At 37.2% G+C, this 19,693-nt stretch overlaps 1 protein-coding gene across 1 annotated transcript in view; it reads left to right on the forward strand.

Annotated features, from left to right (window-relative positions):
* Positions 1-19,693, forward strand: part of MARCHF1 (membrane associated ring-CH-type finger 1) — a 548,248-nt gene that overhangs the window by 501,239 nt on the left and 27,316 nt on the right. The window contains 1 exon segment of the mRNA XM_081136454.1: positions 1,732-1,912. Coding sequence (XP_080992580.1) covers positions 1,732-1,912 — 181 coding nt within the window.

The following is a 19,693-nucleotide window of genomic DNA, read 5'->3' on the forward strand; positions in this document are numbered from 1 at the left end:
GGCCACACTTTGCTGACTTCTGATCTAAGGGAGGGAGTATCTTTGTGTGGAGGCAGGGAGGTAACAGTTTCAAGGACTTAAGAAATATCAACCTCTCATGTCGTGTAATTCGTTATGTTTCAAAGGCTCTAAGAATAAGCATTATAACAAAATGAGGTGCTATAGGAACCCAGATTTGCGTTCACTGGCTGCTTCTATACTAAGTCATAGTTTTTTGAAGGAACAGTTCCTTTATTCAACAGTCATCTACTGAGCCCTGTGGTGCAACCAACACTCTATTGGCAACAAGTGTGATACAGTGTATACCAAGCCCTGATCCCTCGGACCTACACCTTTGCAGGAGATGTTTTTTACTTTTAAATTTAAAAATAGGCCCTCAGATCCTTTTTAGTTTGTCCCCTTCTGTGCTCTACTGTGACCAGTGCTGTTCCTCCCTGGCTCAGTCCAGGGGAAGGCGGACCCTGTACTCTCATCCCACTCCCACTCCTACTTTAAAAATTAGTGTTTCTTTTTGCTTACTTTATTTGTACTTAATAAGAGATTCAAACTACTGCTGAACTGTTTCATACTTCTTTATTTTGAGGTTAGGAAAGGGTTGGGTTTCAATTCCTGTATCTCGCTGCAGTAACAAGCTGAGCAGCCATTTCATTTCCCCTGGGGAGGCAGCTGAGATAGATAAATGTATTTTTAAAATTTACTCTTTAAAACTCCTGCTTCTAGAAAATAGAGCACACAGACCAAAAAGGAAAGAGCAGTAGCGGCAATTTAAACATTCTTCCAGTGTGCCACTGCGACTCAGCTCAGAAAAATAACTATACAAGACATTTTTTAATGTTCCATTCCTGTTTCTAAACAGATTTCAAATAATATTTCTAATTAAATTTATTATCAACTTTAACAACTGGTTAAATCATAAGAATTATTGAAGTACTAGGATTTGAATTCACCACTTTGAGGTAAGACAAGCTTATCTCATCCAATGAGGAAAACAAATTACTTTTTAAAATTTGAACATGAGAATGAATTTATAGACTGTGAATCTATGACACTAAAATTCATGGAAATTCAGTAAAACAGCTGAACTCTGAGTTCCTGGGAGATGTAGTAATTAAATTTTAAAACAATAGGATTTACTATACTTGAACTTTATGTAACCAGTAATTTTTGAGACTTGTAAACAATGATGATTATTGACAGTTTAGGCCATTCATCATGCCCAAATTTGTGTGCAGCTTCCTAGGAAAACCTTTGTGATATTTCCAGGCCGAGATTTTCTGTATTCAGTTTATTCTTTGGTGATACTTTAAATTTTTCAGAATTCTTCTACATTGGTAGAATATCCCCTGTACTTAATTATACACCATGCCCCCATGAAATTATTGTCAAAATAAAAAAATGAAGTTATCAGATTCCAACACTCCTTAGGATACTTAGAAGTCATAACTGTTCGATAGGAGAGCAAGCTTTTGCCACAGTCAATGAGCTACTACATAGATTAAGCTGGGGACGCAGCTCCGTAGTTGTGCTGTAACGATGGGCTTCGGTGTGGAAATGCAGCAGTGTCTAATGAAAGAAAATGACTCTGGGCTGTAGATTCGGGTCTAGCGTCAAGCTGGAGTGAGACATTCATGGGTTCTGAAGCTCAGGCTGCCCGGGTGAGCGAGGCAGGAAGCCCATCGGTGGGAAATGTTCTCCGGGAGGTCTCATCTTGGCTGCTGTGTCCTCCCCCAGGATCTGCCACTGCGAAGGGGACGAGGAGAGCCCCCTCATCACACCCTGTCGCTGCACGGGCACGCTGCGCTTTGTCCACCAGGCCTGCCTCCACCAGTGGATCAAGAGCTCAGACACGCGCTGCTGCGAGCTCTGCAAGTACGACTTCATCATGGAGACCAAGCTGAAGCCCCTGCGGAAGGTACGGTCCTGCAGCAGCCGGGTGGTTTCACACAGAGCAGGCTTGTTCGAAAATCCGTTTGTTTCCCCAATAAGATATCGCTGATATGCAAATACCCATGAAGAGTACATGACTTGTGCTGGGCCTAATGTGTAAAATGCAGCCAAGTGTTTGCAGATAATCTTTTTTTTCGTCTCTGTTCTATATTCTAGAGCCTCTGTTTTTTATATCACTCTTCCAAGTAAAACAAAAAGAGTGTGTGCATGAATGCATATGTGTGTGTGTGCGTGCGTGTGTATGTGTGTTCAAAATACTCTTATAATTCAACGGAATGGAATTGATGGGAACTATGAGAACATTGTATTTACTGAGGTCAATTCCCATGAAGGCTAGATAATAAGATTACATTAAATAATATGAACTCATCTCATTTCTTGCAAGTCAGGCTTTAGCTAATAGAAGAGAATGGGGGTTTTTTGCATAAGGTGTGGATTCTTTTTTGTGTTTACCTTTATTTGGGATTTGGTTTGAAGGTTCATGTATAATTAGAGTAGATAGAAAAAGTATTATTTTCCATACTTTGCACCAAGCTCTAAGGCAGAGGTAAGTATATTTTTATCTGTAAATTTAATCTTCAGACTCCTCATTTATGTTATATTTTTCTAAAGAATAAAGGTAAGAATATGAGTAAAATATAAAGTTAGCGTCTCGCTCAAAGCTAGCAGAGGAAAACTTGTAAAGGATACAAAGAAAATGAACTTTATTTAATTCATGCTTGATAGCTGGGCCCCTCGATCGTTGCAGGTAACATATTCATCTTTTTCTCAACTGCAGCCATGCATATATGGATGCCTCAATTTCCAAATGAGAGTATAGAGACTGCCATTTAAATAATGAATCTGCCTAGAGCTGCTTTTTCACTTAAATTAACTACAAAAAAAAAGCATATAAAGAGAACATTGCTTGGAAATAAACATGATGGGATGGGCAAACAAGAATATTCCAATAGGCATCAGATTGGTGGCTGGCCATCACAATTCTTCATAAAAAATCTATAAATCACACAGAGAGAAAAGCATTCCCTGTTTTTGTGGTAGCTTTCCTTTTAAAATTCTGCAAGTGGTTTAGAGATGTCAAAACTGATGCACAAAATGTCTTTAGGAAACACGTTGTCTTTTTTTAACATATGGAGTGACCTTGAGTGCCCAAAGGGGACACTTTGTTCCTCTGGTCCCGGAGCAATCAAATGCCAGAAATAGAAATGGACCATTACTCCTTGCCCATTGCTTTTTCAATTGAACGGATGCTGTGTGTTGTCTGGAGTAGCTAAATGACACATTGTGCTCCATGATTCTGTAAATTTCTCTTCTAACCCTTCAGGGAACTACAAATTATTTCATAGCATCTGTATATTTATCCATGTTTTATTTCTTAACCTACATCTGTAAAAAATTTTAATTTTAATTTTTCCAAACATAATATTTCAATTTGAAAGTCACAATCTAGAACAATAAAATATTCACATTTCTCTTCATACTTTCTACCCTCTGCCCCATTTGTATAATAAACAGTACATGATGCTGTATGTAACTTGAAAAGTCTTCTTATTCTACCTTCAGCTTTCATAGACTCATCCCATATATTCAACTTTGATCCTTTCTTAATATTTTATTCCCAATAATTTACAACCCCATGAGGAAATTCTATTTTTTTCCTCAACTAACCTGTTTATAAACCAGAGAAATGCAGTGACTACTTATTTCATATTCATTTTTAATGAATATTCATTATATACTAAAGTAATAAATATATTCTTAGTAATGAATACTTTTTGGCAACCTAGTGGGCACCTACTATCTGTTAATTAATGAAATATCCTAGTTTTTTAAATAAATATTTCTTTTGATTGGTCATAAATATTAATGAAGGACAGCATGTCAACATCCTTTATTTTTAATAGCATTTATATACCTACAGAGGATGTTAGAATCTCATCCAGAGGTTGCTTCCTGACAGCCCACGGATGTGTTTTATTTGATCCACAAGGATTAAAATTTGAATTAATTACCAACATTTAAATAGGTGATTATATTATGTAAAGTTCCACACATCTCTATTTGAAAATCTCAGCATCTGGTTTTACTGGAACCACAATCCCATAGGACAATAACCAGGGAGCTAGATGGTGGCTAGTCCTTTCACAAGGCTATTTGCCATTAAGTTCAGCCCTTTCTCTTTTTCCAGTCCTGAGACCTTTTACCATCTCCACTCATCTGAGTACCTCGGTGGCTCTAGTGAAGGTATCTGAATGTTCAGCTGCTGGTCTAACACATGAGTTCTAGATATGCATTCTATCCCTGCCTCTGTGGGTCATGGGCTTTAAAAACCTAGAAGAGGTGTTCCAAACTTTCACTTTGTCCCTTAAGCCTGTGGGGCACTGGGATAATACTTAAATGGCCCTATCCAAAATGACTTTTCAGATTCTGAGGTGGTATAAACTATACAGATATGAGGCATTTAAAAACTTTTCTAGATGGTTTGTTTTGATGGCACTAAAATTCATCAACAGTTTCCTTTTGGTAGTTTTTAAGTGGTCATTAAGAATGACAGGCATAGTATTTGGTTAGAATATATTTGAAGTACAACCAACTTATTGCTCTCAACCCAGTAATTCCATTACAGCTTATAACATTCTAAAGACAAACTACATGAAACAATTACTTTAACTAATGATTCTGAATTTCTACCATTAGCCAATGGAAGCAGGATATTCTGTTGAGGTGAAATAGCTTCTTAAAATAGAAAGGTGCAAATCTTCATAATCTGAGGAATATTGGCGCTTACTATTTAGTCTCTACTGATGCCAGCAAAATCTTACTTCATTAATTGCTAACATCACTACACCAAAATCTATAGTTAATAAATTCCTCAAAGTGTGTTAATGTTCCCAGAAGAAAATCTTTAAAATCTAAATAAAATCAAGAGCTTATTTGAGAAGAAGGAAAAGAAGCTCAATTTTTATCATGTTTAAGTCAGTAACTCAGCTATTTTTATAACATTCAAGAAAAGTCCCATTAATCTACTGAGTTACCTGGGTCCGAAGTATTTTTCAGGGCCCAGAAAAGTCAAAAAGCCAAAAATATAGAAAGCAGAGTGATGACTCAGTGAAGTTTGGAAATGAACACAGTATCAATTAGAAAGCATAAGCTAATCTCCTATTTTGAAGTTGAAGAATTGCATGGGGCTCAAGTCTGAATCATTCCTGAGTGGAAGAAACCAGCTGCTGGGTTTGTAGCTAAGCATGAAGATAGAAAATGCTACTGACAACTATACGCCCTCCCCTAAAATATTTCTTTATATAGTTTTCCATATTCAAACTATTTGACAAATATCTAACACAAAATATTCAGCTCTATGTATCCATTTATTTCTTGTCTCATTTCCACAGATAAAATGAGGCAGTGAATCAATGACCTTTGCTTTGGTAACAATTAGGTTGAACCATATGCACTTGTCACTTTTGCAGATCAAAAATACTTGAATATTGGAAAGCTCATAATATGTAAGTTCGGTGTGGACTTATTATGCCAAATAAAAAGGAATAATTGTTTTTGGTATTTCTACATTTCCACCATAATGACTTACAAAGATTTAGTTGCATATCTATTTTTTAAAAATAAAGAACTGTATATGACAAATTCTATGTTAATTCCTTCCTTTCCTTAATTTAATGTAGCATCCCATCTTTTAAAAGAGCTAAGAGCCTGTGTAAGTTACCCTAGCAAGTCAACTGCCCAAAGGTTATTGATTCTCTGCCGAGCTGGAGGTATTGGAATCCATAGCGTTAAAATTGGACAGGGTAGGGAATGTGATTAGATTCTTAGCTAGGGTCTTCCAGCACCCTATTGAATAATGTTGCCTAATCATCTAAGAAATTTAAAACACATCATTTCCTTGCCATTGTCGGGCATTTCACTAATACAACCACCACATACTGGATTTCTGCTATGTACCAGGTATTTAGAATAGACCACTTAATTAATTTAATCTCCATTACACTCCCATTTTTATGTAGGCATGCATAAATCCCATTTTACAGATGAGGAAAATGAGACACAGTGTCAACTTACTTGATATCATCCACCCCAAAGCTACCTGGTTCTAAAGCTTGTACTCATCGCACTGTGACTCGCTGCCTTAAGTAGCCAAAATCCTCTCCATTCAGGCATCAAAACTTTAGCCTTTATGCAAACCATTTCTAATGAAAAGCTTTCAAAATAAATTTTTATAAAATTAAATTTTTTCTAAAAATCTTCCTTCTTAAACATGCATGTTTTACCCAATGTATTTTCCTAATACCTGGTTATGTCATTATACATACGTCGATTATTTGCGGGCTGAAAACATTAACAGCCTCAAAAGCTTGAAACACACATAAGGCTGTTTATTCTCATTCTCAGTCTGCTGTGATTTGAAAGCCCTTCTCTCTGCTTTTCTCTGTTTCTTTCTTCCCTGCTCTCAGAGCATCCACTGTCACTTCTTCGTTCCTCCACTAGCCCTTAACATTTTACACAGCTACTGTTTTTCTACTTCAAATAACAACAACAGCAAAATCAAGAGTTACAGAACTGGGTCTAGAAAAAGCTGAAGCCAGTTCTAGATGAACTTCAGCAAGATTGCTTTGGTCGCTGGGAAGAGTTTAGTGGGCACGAACATTCTGGCGTCATTCTTGGATTCCTGGAATTCTCTTTGGCATCCTTCTTAATTTTCAATTTTACTCAAATTACTTGGGATTCTATGATTTAAAAAAAAAAAACTTCAGCAAAGAAAGATTTCCATTGCCTCCGGGCCGTTTCCTTATCATCAGAGCCCAGTTTGGGGGAGTGGGTTTGCAGTTTAATTTTTTCACAGATGTAAGGAATCTCTAATCTACTATGAGGACACACAAAGCTTTCTTTAAAAACAGCCTCATAATTTGCAGCACATGCTTGTTCTCCCATCTTTTTGCTGTGCTTCATTTCCACTGACTACTATATGAGCCCTAAGGGCAGACTGAGTGATTTTAGAATAATCTTAGGAAATTATTTTGTTTTCAAACTCACACTCCCCAGATGAGCCAGGTGAGTTTTCCACAACAAATTTCTCACTGTCCAGTGGTGACGTCTACAGCCAAACACTTCCCTTTACCGTCTCACTGTTTCACTCAATGATTGCTGTGGGAAAGGAAAGGATGAGTAAACCACAAAATCACAAAAAGAATATCATTACAGGAAAAGAATTTCAAGTCAATTGAAGCATTATTTTTTCCACTAAAATGTCTTCCTTGTTTTTGATTTGTTTTATTGCCTTAACACATTCATGCTGTCAGAACTACAATTGATATTTCAATTAAAATAATATTCCGGTGTGAGTAGACAATGATGCCAACATGTCTTATGTCAAATAATTATGAGATGGAAATACAAGTGGCTCATGCTTTTTTCTAGTAGCTACTTGGCATTTCTTACATGGCCTCATCCTTTTGTCTTTTAAGGAGATACTAGGAAGGTGATTAGTCTGTATTTCAAAACAAAATTTTATAGTCAGCTGGGATCAATATTGTAGAATAGCTTGGGCAAAATAGAAATATTCTTCTCTGAGCAGTGGGAGAGTTTATTCTTTTATGAAGCTTCCATCCATAAACACAGTAAAACCTCTAGGCAGATTCGAGCCCACATCAGCAGCAAATTGTGTTCTGAATGATTTTTCTGAGGAAGCTCCCATGAAACTCAGTTCACTTATTCACTCAGCTCACTGTGCTATCCACTATGTGCCAGTTGTGTTCAGTATTGAACCAGATAGGAAAAAACACTACTCTCAGAGAGCATACAGTCCACTGCAAGAAAGATGAAAAGAGATGAATTACTTACAATATTTTGTAATAAATTTGAAAGGCATGGTAGTCGATGGGTGGTGGTGTGGGGATCAAGAATTTCCTGAAACTTCAGAGGGAATGGTAAATAAAGGTAACTCAAAGGGAGTAAGCCATAGTATGTTTGGTCTTTACTTATGAGACCATCCATATTAAAATATTTTTTTACAACAACTGTAAACACAGAGCAAGATGGCTTTCTCTTTTGTTCTCCATGCCTCACATAAACTAGGCTTATCAAGGCAGTATTGCTTAGCAGTTAGACAGCCAGGACATTGGGGAGAGAGAATTGGGAATACAGAGCAGGACTGGATAGAGGATGTCTCGAAGGAAACTTTAATAAACAATCCCTGAATAATCATTGTTGGCTGAGACATTTCTCTTCAGTACTTGTTATTAGTAGATCCAACTATATACTACTTTAGTTCTGTTTCTCTCTTTGAAAATTATCATTTCAAGAAAATAACCTCACTTGCTTGGTAAGAATTACACCTTATGTCACTGTTCTAGATATGAAAAGAAACACTTAACTTATATTAGATTTACTATTAAAGTCTTTAACAGCATACAGTTCCACCTTTGGGGAAATCCATTTTTATTTTGACAAGGACAAGGGACACAAAATGGAACTTCTTTTATATATTGTATATTTTGATATTTAAAACATAAACTGTGGTTAAATGATGGAATCAATATTACAGTGATCCATATGGAAAGCGTAAAAGCATCAAATTAGAATGTGCAGAAGCATATGTACATCCATGTGTGTGCATGCTTACACACGCAAACAGTTACAAATAAAAATTTCCCTAAAGCACCATCTTATGATTGAGTTTTTTAATGAGAAAGAAGTTATATTTGTATTTCATTTTATTTTTTTAAGATGATATAATGATCGAGTTTTAAATTACTTTCATATTTAAATTTTCCTCCAGCTCAAGATATTTTTCTTTCTCAGCTGGGATTTTATTTTAAATTTATTATTCTAATTTCTCAAATCTTGGCATAAAACATGAGAAAAATTTTCCTCTAAATTTTTGGCTTAATTTATTGAACCATAAGGCACCGAAAATCAATATGGCTTTCTTTAAAGCAAATATTTTAGATGAATCAAATGTCTTTTCTATTGGACTGACAAGTAAGAGAGAAACGAGGAAGACGGCATGCTCCATCTGGAATGATGGTCTCTGGCCCCACTGCACATCCATCAACATGCTTGTGTGATATTATCAACATTATAAGGAGCAAGGTGGCTGAAAGATTTCACTCCAAACAACCACTGATCTCTCACAAGCTTACTCCCTTCCAATTTTCAACTTTTCTCTAAATGGTATCATCAAGCTGCCCCTCTTCTTTTGTTTCCCACATGGATATACCACACGCAGCCTCATCATACCAGTGCTATTATCTGGCATATGAGTGTTTTACCCAAAGTTAGGCTGATTTACCCGCTCAGCCACAGGTCCAGCAGAACCTGCCCCTGGGAGTGTAGAACATGGAAATGATAAAATACGGGGGAAGAGGGACAGGAGACAGAGAGGTTGGGCAATCCATACCCAGGTCTTTTTCTCACTCTCTCTGGTAGAGAAGTGAGTGGTAGGCAGAGAGAAAGGCAAGTTATGTTACTCTAATGGAGGTCCCTTGACAAAGGAACATGAATTAAAAGAAAAAAAGAGGCTTCCTAGAGGACAACAGAGATTCGATTGGAAGGACCTCCCTCCAGAAGACTCCGTACACCCCTTCCAAAGCACAGAGAACCCTACAATGTGGGATTGATAAATATTTTGTAAATCCTCTTTTAACTGAAATATAAGGAAAGTAGCTAAATTTAAAAGGACAAATAATTAATTCAAACAGTACAGAAAAGAGCACTGGGCTAGGAGTCAGAAAATCAGATTTTAATTCTGGTTCTGAAGCTCAATCCCTCTGATCCTTGCCTCAGTTTCTTCATGAAACTGGACAAGATTGTGTTTTAAGTTTCTTTCAACTTAAAATTCTGTGATTTCACAAAAAGCACACTGAGAAATCAACTTTTTAAAAAAGGAAGGAAAGAAACCTCATGTTCAAATAAATTTTAAATGTTTGAAGATAAAGAAATACAGGAATAGAGAGATTTCTTCATGTCAGCAGTAACTTAGGTTGTGAAGGACAGGATGCTGAGCCAACGAAGGAGCCCAAGGTTCAAGTCCTTTCAAGCAAACCATGGTGAGAAAAACAAGACACACTCTCTCCATATTTAAAAAAGAAAAAACATTAAAAGGCATGACTAAAGAAAGACAGAGGAGGAAAAAGTAGAGCAGAAGGAGAGAAGGAAGAGAGAGAGGAGGGAAGGAGAGTGTTTGAAAGCAGCTGAGTATTAAAAAGTCATCCTGAAGGGTGACTAGAAACTAGATGTCAGTTTCCAGGCCACATTTTTTTTTCTTATAAATTGTAAGCAGGTGGTTAAAGGCTAAAATAAAGCAAATTCGAGTAGTTTCTTGGCAGCATACATGGAAGACTTCTGACCCTAAGAAAAGAGGCAGGCTGGGCTGAAAGCCATTTTCTCCTTGACACAGTAAAGACAACCAATGTAGATTTAAGGTCTAAGAAAATCCATTTAGTTGCATCTAAGAAAGATATTCTATCGAAGGTTAGGATTTCTGTAAATGTAGAGCTAGTTTTATACAAGTGTTGATCTTTTTGATGAAGTGTTTTTATTAATGAACAAAGCTAACAAATTTCTTAGCTACATCTTTTCTGCATTTAGGAAATGGCATATAAGAGACTGATAATCTGCTGGACTCTGTCCATATATAAGACCACACCAAAGCCAGCTGTGTCTGAAAGGCCACACTCAGAGGGGTTCCTTGATGCCCAGTTATGATGACTCACTACTGAATGGGGGTAGGGAGTTTGAAAATGAATCAGTTGTGGTATTTTGTAATAGACTTAAAAGCAGTGTGGGAGATAACTGGACAGTATTAATATAATTCCAGGTATTAAATTATAACGGAAGGGAAGCTGGTGAGAATTTTTAAGTAAAAGATCATCAATTTCATACCTGCCTCTCTGTTCCACTAGCGGCACAATTTAATAAAAAAAATTAAGGTGTAAAGGTTGTTGAATGAGTGTCAGGAACAAGAGCTAGGAGGATTCCCAAAGACAACTCTCTCCAAGCTGGCTGAGAAAAGTCACCAACAATATCTGTGGAGAGCTGCTCAGTCACACAGATAATTTACTTTATATCAGAAACCAGATAGGTAATATAAATGAATGAAGCAGTCTGGTTTTATGATGATAAATGACAAATAACACAGTCCCGGGGATAAGACTAGGAGCAGTAGAAACTATGGCATTCTGGAATAGGTGTGCCTACACTCAACGGAGTAGAAACCTGATTCACCTGAGCCTTCTGGCACCCGGCACCCTTAAGCAGCCCATGCCTCTGTTTGACATTCGTCATGAAATTCTTCACCCCATGATGCCCACCAAACATGTTTGGGAGCCTCTGGTCTTCCTTGGGCCCCTGCTCCCTGTGTCAGCCCTAGGCCAGTTAGTGCACCCGTATGCTTTACCTGGGGAAGATGATCTCAGCAAGCATGTGTTCCTCCAGGTACCTTGGCTGTGAGGGACTGCCTGGCACTGATCTTCAGTATGACTCTTGATTCAGCCACACAGCTGAGGAAGGTCTGTAAACCAAGGCCTGGTCATCACAAACATATTTCCAAACACCTTTCATAGGTAGACTCAAGTCAAAAAGATCAAGCTCAGAGATTAATTTATTTCTGTAGGAAAAATAATCCCCCACTTTGCCTCATAGCTCACATCTTATGTTTTCCTTCAAGCATCTATTCACATAAATTTCTGAATCACAGACAGTTATCAGGTGACTTTGGAGAAATAGAGGAAATTTAGCTCTGAGTTTATCCCTTAAGTTTAGCTCAATAAACACCCCAACCAGAGTCATTAGAACTTAAGTGGCCCTGCTCGTCACAGGCCATCATTTTTCTCCTTTAAAAATCACTCCGCCCTGGCCAGCAGGGCCCGGTTGGTTAGCCCTCATCCCACGCACCAAAGGGTCATGAGCGTAATTCCTGGTCAGGACATACACCCAGGTTTTGGGTTCCATCACCAGTCAGGGTGCATATGGGAGGCAACCGATCGATGTTTCTCTCACACACTGATGTTTCTCTCTGTCTCCCTCTCCCTTCCTCTCTCTCTTACCAATGAAAAACATATCCTTGGGTGAGGATTTTTTTAAAAATTCAGGCTTTTGTGGAAGTTGGAGGATGTCCAGGCTTGTAATTTATAACGTGCAACCCCAGTGCTATACAAACAGTAGGAAGGGAAAGAATGACTTTTCCAGTATTTTTAGGAAGCAGTCATGATATTGATATATGAACTTGACAAAGAAAGCTTAATTGATTAAGTTGTATATTTATTTTTTAGGTACCTATTAATTCAGAAGAAGTAAAAAGCAGATATTTTTTTAATCCCTTAGAAATCATGTAACTAAAAAAAAAGCATTCAACGAAAGAATTGAAAAAGAAAGTTGAGCAAATATTCCAAAACCAAAATAAAAGGCTGAAAGAGCAAAATATTTTTTAAAGTCTTAGTCAAAGTAGTCTAGATTAGATTATGAACATTTCCATATACTAAAAATAGAGAAAAATATCAAAAAAAATAATGCAGGAATACTGCTGAAAATGAAAGGCATCTTTATACAGCATAAATGAATAATGACTTAGATAAAGGTCTGTTACTCTAAAAATTCAGAATATCAAGTATAGATAAAAATGAATAGTAAAACTGATATAGTTAAAGGACTTAGCTAACAGCACAAATTATGGCTTACAGCTTGGATTCTCCATATTCTTATCTTGATTGAGAAATCCAGATGTTTAGGACTGAATCAGAAACTGCCCATGATGGCTACTTTGGCACGCTTCCCAAATAATATGCCTACTTTTCTACCTGCTATACAGTCAGGGAGTCGCTGTTGATGCCATGCTTGTTTATTTGTTTCTTCTAAAGATACCCCTAAAAAGCAAGTTTCCATTTATCCTCTGCTACCCTTTAAATTATTCATAGGCTTGGAGTGAAGGTTTTTGCCTTAAATGGACGCAAAACCTCGTGAGTAACACTGGCCTTTAATGTAGGTGATGGGTCCATCTATTCTGCTTCTCTATTACCCAGGAGACAGAAAATAGATGTCACTCGGAACAAAATCATTGTCCTTGTGAACTCAGCAGCACCCTCTGCCGGGTTACTCGGCCCCGCACGTGGTGCAGCTGTCACCGTCCACCCACTTGCACCGTCTCAGCCCACTGGGGCTTGCACTGGCGCTTCCCGACTGTAACTACAAGGCAGCTCCTCAGAGGAGCCTGGTGTGTGCCCTTCCAGCCCAGCTCCCTTCCATGACCTTGAAGCAGGAAATGCAACGGGGAGGCCGGCCCAGCCACACAGCACGTCTCCTTCACCCAGGACCCATCTCCGATAAGATCAGATGGATCACAGCATGAGCCTATGTTGAAAACAAAGCTCATATATGCAGTTTAAGCCAAAAAATAAAAATTAAAAAAATCAGAGCTTCGTTTGCCTTTATGAAAGAAAAATGCAAGCTTCTCATTCAAAATTGTTTTATGGTGATTTTTAGAAGAATATCAAAACTGTGTACTAAGAACAGTGTCACCAAGGGACCCTTGTGAGGGAAGGAAACAAACTTGTTCAATAATGTAGATTTTAAATAACATGCTTTGTCTTAGAAGTGTGACACTTTGCAGATAAATTCCTCCTCAGCCCTGCTGGAATAATTGGACCACGGGGCACATTTGTTAGCAGGTTTTGTTTCCTCTTCAACTAATAGCCAGCTTTGTTGTGGTAAGCCTTATGAGGCTCATTATTTAAGAATATGCAATAGGGGCCAGTGATATTCCCCACAGAGAAGCTTTGTGGGAGATTTGCATGGAAATCAACAGAGTCTAAGCAAGATACACTTTTCTTAGCAGAACTGACTTTCAGAGAATAGGCAGGAACTTCTAAAATCCTGATGGTTTAGGGGAGGAGCAGATTGTTAAATAAAGCCCTTGCATTTTGTTTTCTTCCTGCTCTCCTGACTGGGTTGCCCACCTAGATTTTTAATCTATTTTCTAATGAAGTTCATGATAAGAAGTGAGAACTAATATTTTATAGGTCAGGTAACAGCCTTGCACTGAGATTTGTTTTCTTTTAACCGAATTTGGTAGATAGTTTCCGATCTTGATGTACTAGCAGGTCCTGCATTGCCATGGATTTCTTGATGCAACTAACCCATGTTGTCAGGGCAACCCACAGCACTGTTTTCTCCACTCTGGAAAACGATTTCCAGTGTTGCAAACCTTAAAGCACAATAATATTTTATAATATACGGGGTCAAAGACATTCTCTGTATGCACAAAACTATTACTTTTTTATAAGATATGTCATTACAGTGCAAGAATTTGACGTGAGGGATGATGTGTGTATTAAAGCATTAAAGTTAAAATAATCCTACAGCATTTATGTCCTGTCTCTGCATTTCCAGGAGATGTGAATCTGTTTACTATAGGCTGTTACATTTTTGAAGCTGTAGTAGCAATGCTGACATATTTGACTAATTTCTATGTAAATTGATTGCAATCAACAGCTTCTTCATGGTTTGTGAAATTAAATCACTTAAAAGCAAAGTACTTTCTGGGGTTGCTATCACCCACCTGTTGTGATTTTTTTCCCTTTTTAAGAATTAAGACCCAGTTTGGAGAGTTCTTTCTATGTGAGTGGGGTAACTCCACAATTCTCTGGGAAGCTATGCCCACATCGCACTTGAATTCAGAGACTGAGATCTGGGCTCCCAAATGGTTTGTTTGAAAGAAAATCCCAATAGAGGGAGGGTAAGGATTGTTTTACTCATTTTGCTAGCTCACTGTTAATAAGAAAAATTAATTTTAAGATTCTTACTGAAGTTTGAAAATTTGTTCATTTTCAAACCTAATCTTTTTGCTTCTTTTCATCATTAGCTGGATTTTGGGTAATTCAATCTCTTTGTTGTATTTAAGGGTATAATCATTATTTTTCTTTAATTTTAAATATATTTTTATTGAATTTATTGGGGTTGCATTGGTTAATTATATAGGTTTCAGGGGTACAACTCTATAATACATCATCTGTGTATTGTATTGTGTGTTCACCGCTCAAAGTCAAGTCTCCCATCACCATTTATCTCCCTTTTACCTTCTTCTACCTTCCCCACCCCCATTTCCCTCTGGGAATCACCAAACGTGTCTGTGTCTATGAGGTTTTCTTTTTGTTTTTTGCTTAATCCCTTCACCTCTTTCACACAGTCTCCTAAACCCCCACCCCTGATAGCTGTCAGTCTGTCCTCTGTCTCTATTAGTCTGTTTCTATTTTGTTTGTTTGTTTCTTTTGTTCATTAGATTCCACATATAAGTGAAATTATATGGTACTTGTCTTTCTCTGACTGGATTATTTCACTTAGCACAATACTCTCCAGGTCCATCCCTGCTGTCGCAAAAGGTATGATTTCCTTCTTTTTTACAACTTCATAGTATTCCATGGTGTAAATGTACCACAGCTGTTTGATCCACTCATCTTCTGATGGGCACTTGGGCTGCTTCCAAATCTTGGCTATTGTAAATAACGCTGCAGTGAACATAGGGGTGCATATGTTCTTTAGAATAAATATTTTGGGTTTCTTCAGTATATTCCTAGAAGTGGAATCTTGGTACTACAACACACAAGCTACATTTAACTTACATGGTGATTGGAAGTGATTCTTAATCACTCATTGAGTACTATTGATCTAGGTTTCCAGTTAATTTTTCAGACATTTGTAAGACTTCCTGACCCTTATATTTTTGTTTAAAAGTTAATTACACAAAAGTTGATAACATAAAGGTTGACACATAAAATAATGTTTCATTTCATGATTTCCAAAGATTTGAGAACCCAAATATGTGGCTTTCAATGAAGTTTCTGTATGAGTCCTAATGGTTCAGGGCATTTTCATGTTGCACTTTTATTAGATAAAACATATGTCAGCTCCTTTCAGCTGCCATTCTTATTTCAATAAGCTAAGAAATTTTATTCATATAAAATAGTATAAATTATCATATCCACTATTGAGGAATTGGCATTATTTTCTTTTAATTATTGTGAGTTGACAGATTGGGCATTCAAACGTCAGTCAATCTACAAAGCCTTGTAACTCACTTAGCTCAGCCCTCTCTTGCTATAGCCTTCAAAAATTATTAGCACTCCATCACCATGCCCAAAGGATTGGAGCTTGCTTACAGAAAGACATATCAAAAGTAAAGTGAATGGTTAAGAAGGTTGTAGTAAAAGAAAATGAGTGGAGTAAAATTATAAGGCAAACATAAGGAAGATGCACACCACAGGTCTTGTAGACTATTTGTATGTGAAGAATAATTTGCTTCCAAAATGCTTAGCAGTCAAAGCAAAGAGAGAAATGTGATCCATTAAATAATGTGTAGTATATAAATACAAATATTTCAACAAATACGCAGGTTATCGGGTCAGTGTGGTCCTAGGGAAATTTTCCTCTGGAGTTGCCATTAAGTAAATTTGATGAAAGTGTAGACCACTTATGGTGATGATACACGAAGCTGAATTATGTTAATGGCCACAGTGAAAAACCGCAGTGATTTACTGGTTGCTTACTGGTGCTGAGTACTGTGCTGCATGCTTTGTTCTAAACTTAGCCTCATTTAACCCTCCTAAGAAAGATAAAATAGGTGTTCTTATAGTGTCACAAATGAGAAAACACAAGTGAGGCATAAAGAGGTTAAATAAATTATTTAAGGTTTCAGTTTTTATGCAAAGGAATTAGAATAGCCAAATCAACTTCAAAAAGAAGCACAAAGTTGAAGGACTATACTACCTGATTTAAAGACTATAAACAAGCTACAAATAACCCTGCAGAAGTTAAGGCAATGTAGTATAGTTGTCCAGACTGACAAATACATCAATGAGCCACACTAGAGAGTCCAGGAATAGGCCCACACATGTACAGTCCAACAATTTTTTGACAAAGAAACAAAAGCAATTCAGTAAGGAACATATGATCTTTTTCCCCCTTGGCTCTTGGTTTCTTTATTATCCACAACTCAACAAATCTTATTTCATTACATTTTTGAAAGTGCAATATCGTTTTTGTGATTAACTTCAAATTGGGAATAGTATGGTCTTTTTAATAAATGCAAAAAAATAAATTAAGATCCACATCTCACTCTCTATATAAAAATTAACTCAAAATATATCCTATAAATGTAGAACCTAAAATAATAACACTTCCAGAAGAAAACATAGGAGAATATATTTATGACTTTGAGTTAGGCAAAGATATTTAGATATGATACCAAAGCAAGATCCATGAAAGAACAAATTGCTATATTAGACATTGTCAAAATCAAAAACATCTACTACTCAAAAGTCACTGTTAAGATAATGAAATGACGAGCCGCATGTTGGGAAAATATTTTTAAATTATATATCTGATAAAGTACTTGTATCCCACATATATAAAGAATCCCAAAAGCTCAACAGTAAAAAAAAAAAAAAAAAAAAAATTCAATAAATTAAAATGGGCAAGAAATTTCAATAGACACTATACAGATGGCAAATAAAATAGGAAAAGGTATTCAGCAGCTTTAGTCATTGGAGAAATGCAAATTAAAGCCACAGTGATACCAGTACACACCTATCAGAATGGCTAAAATTAAAGATTGACCACACCAAGAGTTGGGAAGGATTTGGAGGAACTGTAACCCTCATGTTTCCACACACTGCTGGTGGAAACATAAAATGGTCTAACCACTTTGGAAAATTGTTTGGCAGTTTTTTAAACAGTTAAACATACACCAACCGTGCAATCTAGCCATTTCATCCCTAGGTATTTATCCAATTGAAATAAAAGCATATGTCCATAGAGAAACTTGTACATGAAAGTTCTTTACAGCTCTATTTTTAATAGCTCCCATCTGGATACAACACAAATGTCCATCAAGTGAACAAATAAGCAAATTGCACTATAGCAATACAATGGAATACCATTAGCAGTAAAAGTAATGTATATTGGTATTGATACATTATACAACATGGGTAAATCCCAAAATAATTATGCTGAGTGAAAAACGCCAGATAAACAAGAACAGTGTTATAATTCCATTTATATAAAATTTTAAGAATTGCATACTAACTTATGGTGACAAAAAGCTTATCACTGGTTGCCTGGGGAGGGGGCATGGTGAAGGGTGGGAGGGAATATAACAAGATAAGAGGAAACTGGGGAATCATAAGTAACTTCGTATTCTTGACTGTGCTAGTTTCACAGGTATATATATTATATACCAAAATTCATCAACTTTTACACTTTGAATATATGGAGTCTAGATGTCAGTTATATCTCAATAAAGTTGTGTTTTTAAGTTATATAAACAGAAAAGAGTTTAGGGCTTGGTTTCTCACAATTGTTCAGTTCTTGCCTCTCTCCACCAATGAAAGGATAGAAAGCTTCCCTATTACCGCTCCACCAGATATCCAAGGCTGACCCCCTTCTATATGTGCTAACACCCTGGGACATGGCAAAGAAAATGCCCATGCCCCGTTACACAGATAGGTCCTGAGAGAAGCATGTGGCACAAAAGGGGACATTCCTGCTTGGTAGCCTATGGGTGAATTGATGGGTGGAGATAAATTCGAGTCCTGGGCTTCAGCACACAAATGCAGACAATCTGTGGTTTTAAAGTTAAGGATGAGCCCAGTGGGCATGGATCAGTGGTTGAGCATCAACCTGTGAAACAGGAGGTCACAGTTTGATTCCCAGTCAGGTGCCCCAGTTGCAGGCTCCATCCCCAGTAGGTAGCTGATCAATGACTCATCACTGATGTTTCTCTCTCTCTCCCTTTCTCTCTCTGAAATCAATAAAAACATTATTTTAAAAAAGAAAGTAGTTAAGGATGGCTGGTCTGTGAGAAGTGACACAGAGCCTACAAGGCTCTGCTCTGTTAATTTCTCTCCAAGTGATCCTCTGTTTCACCCAGTCTCCAAGTCCTTCCTGAGCAGTGAGACCTCTTTCTGCTAAAGGAGCTTCTAGATGACCCGTTTGTTATCGAGGCTCCCAGCCTGGGTATGAGTTTCTTCCTCCCTCCATTCTCTGACCTCTTCTTAGCACCTGCCTTTATACTTTCTTGATTTCAACCACTCCTCATATCTTCCCACCTCCATTCTACTGATGCTCCAAAGAAATAAAGATATATAAGAATTAAGTTTTGATTTTGGTCTGAATATTTACATTCTAATATATGCTATGTGCACATGAAGAAAAGATTGGAGATACACATTGCAGATAGGATTATGAGTGATTTCATTTGTTTAACTTTTCTCTATTTTATAAATTTTCTATACTGACCATGTAATTAATAAAATAAAAAGCTGTTGTGAAATAAAAGTTGAGAGAGACAAACAAGCAGGTTTTCATGTTGATAGGAAGGGGGCTATATATAGAGAGAAGCTAAAAAATAAATTTAAAGATATAGGGTGAAAGATCACAGGGAACAATTATTTTAGACTGTAGAGGGATGTTTTGCCCTCTTAGGTAACAGAGAAGGAAGTAGGAAGGGTGTGATGCATTTATAAATACTAGTGTAGTCAGAAGACAGGAAGTTATGGGAGTTTACCCATGAGAGTATCAATGTTTTCCAAAGTACAAGTCATGTTTAATAAGAGCCTCTGTCCAGACACCAGTTCGTCCCCTGCCCTGGAGGGAAAGGCTGGTAGCAGGGCCTACAGGGCAGTCACCTCTCTTCAGTTCATCCCCTGTACAGCTGCAGCAACGGTCCTTCTCAAACCCCATCACC

This window comes from Miniopterus schreibersii, assembly GCF_964146895.1.
Source record: "Miniopterus schreibersii genome assembly, chromosome: 4".
In the NCBI taxonomy this organism is placed as follows: Eukaryota; Metazoa; Chordata; class Mammalia; order Chiroptera; family Miniopteridae; genus Miniopterus; species Miniopterus schreibersii.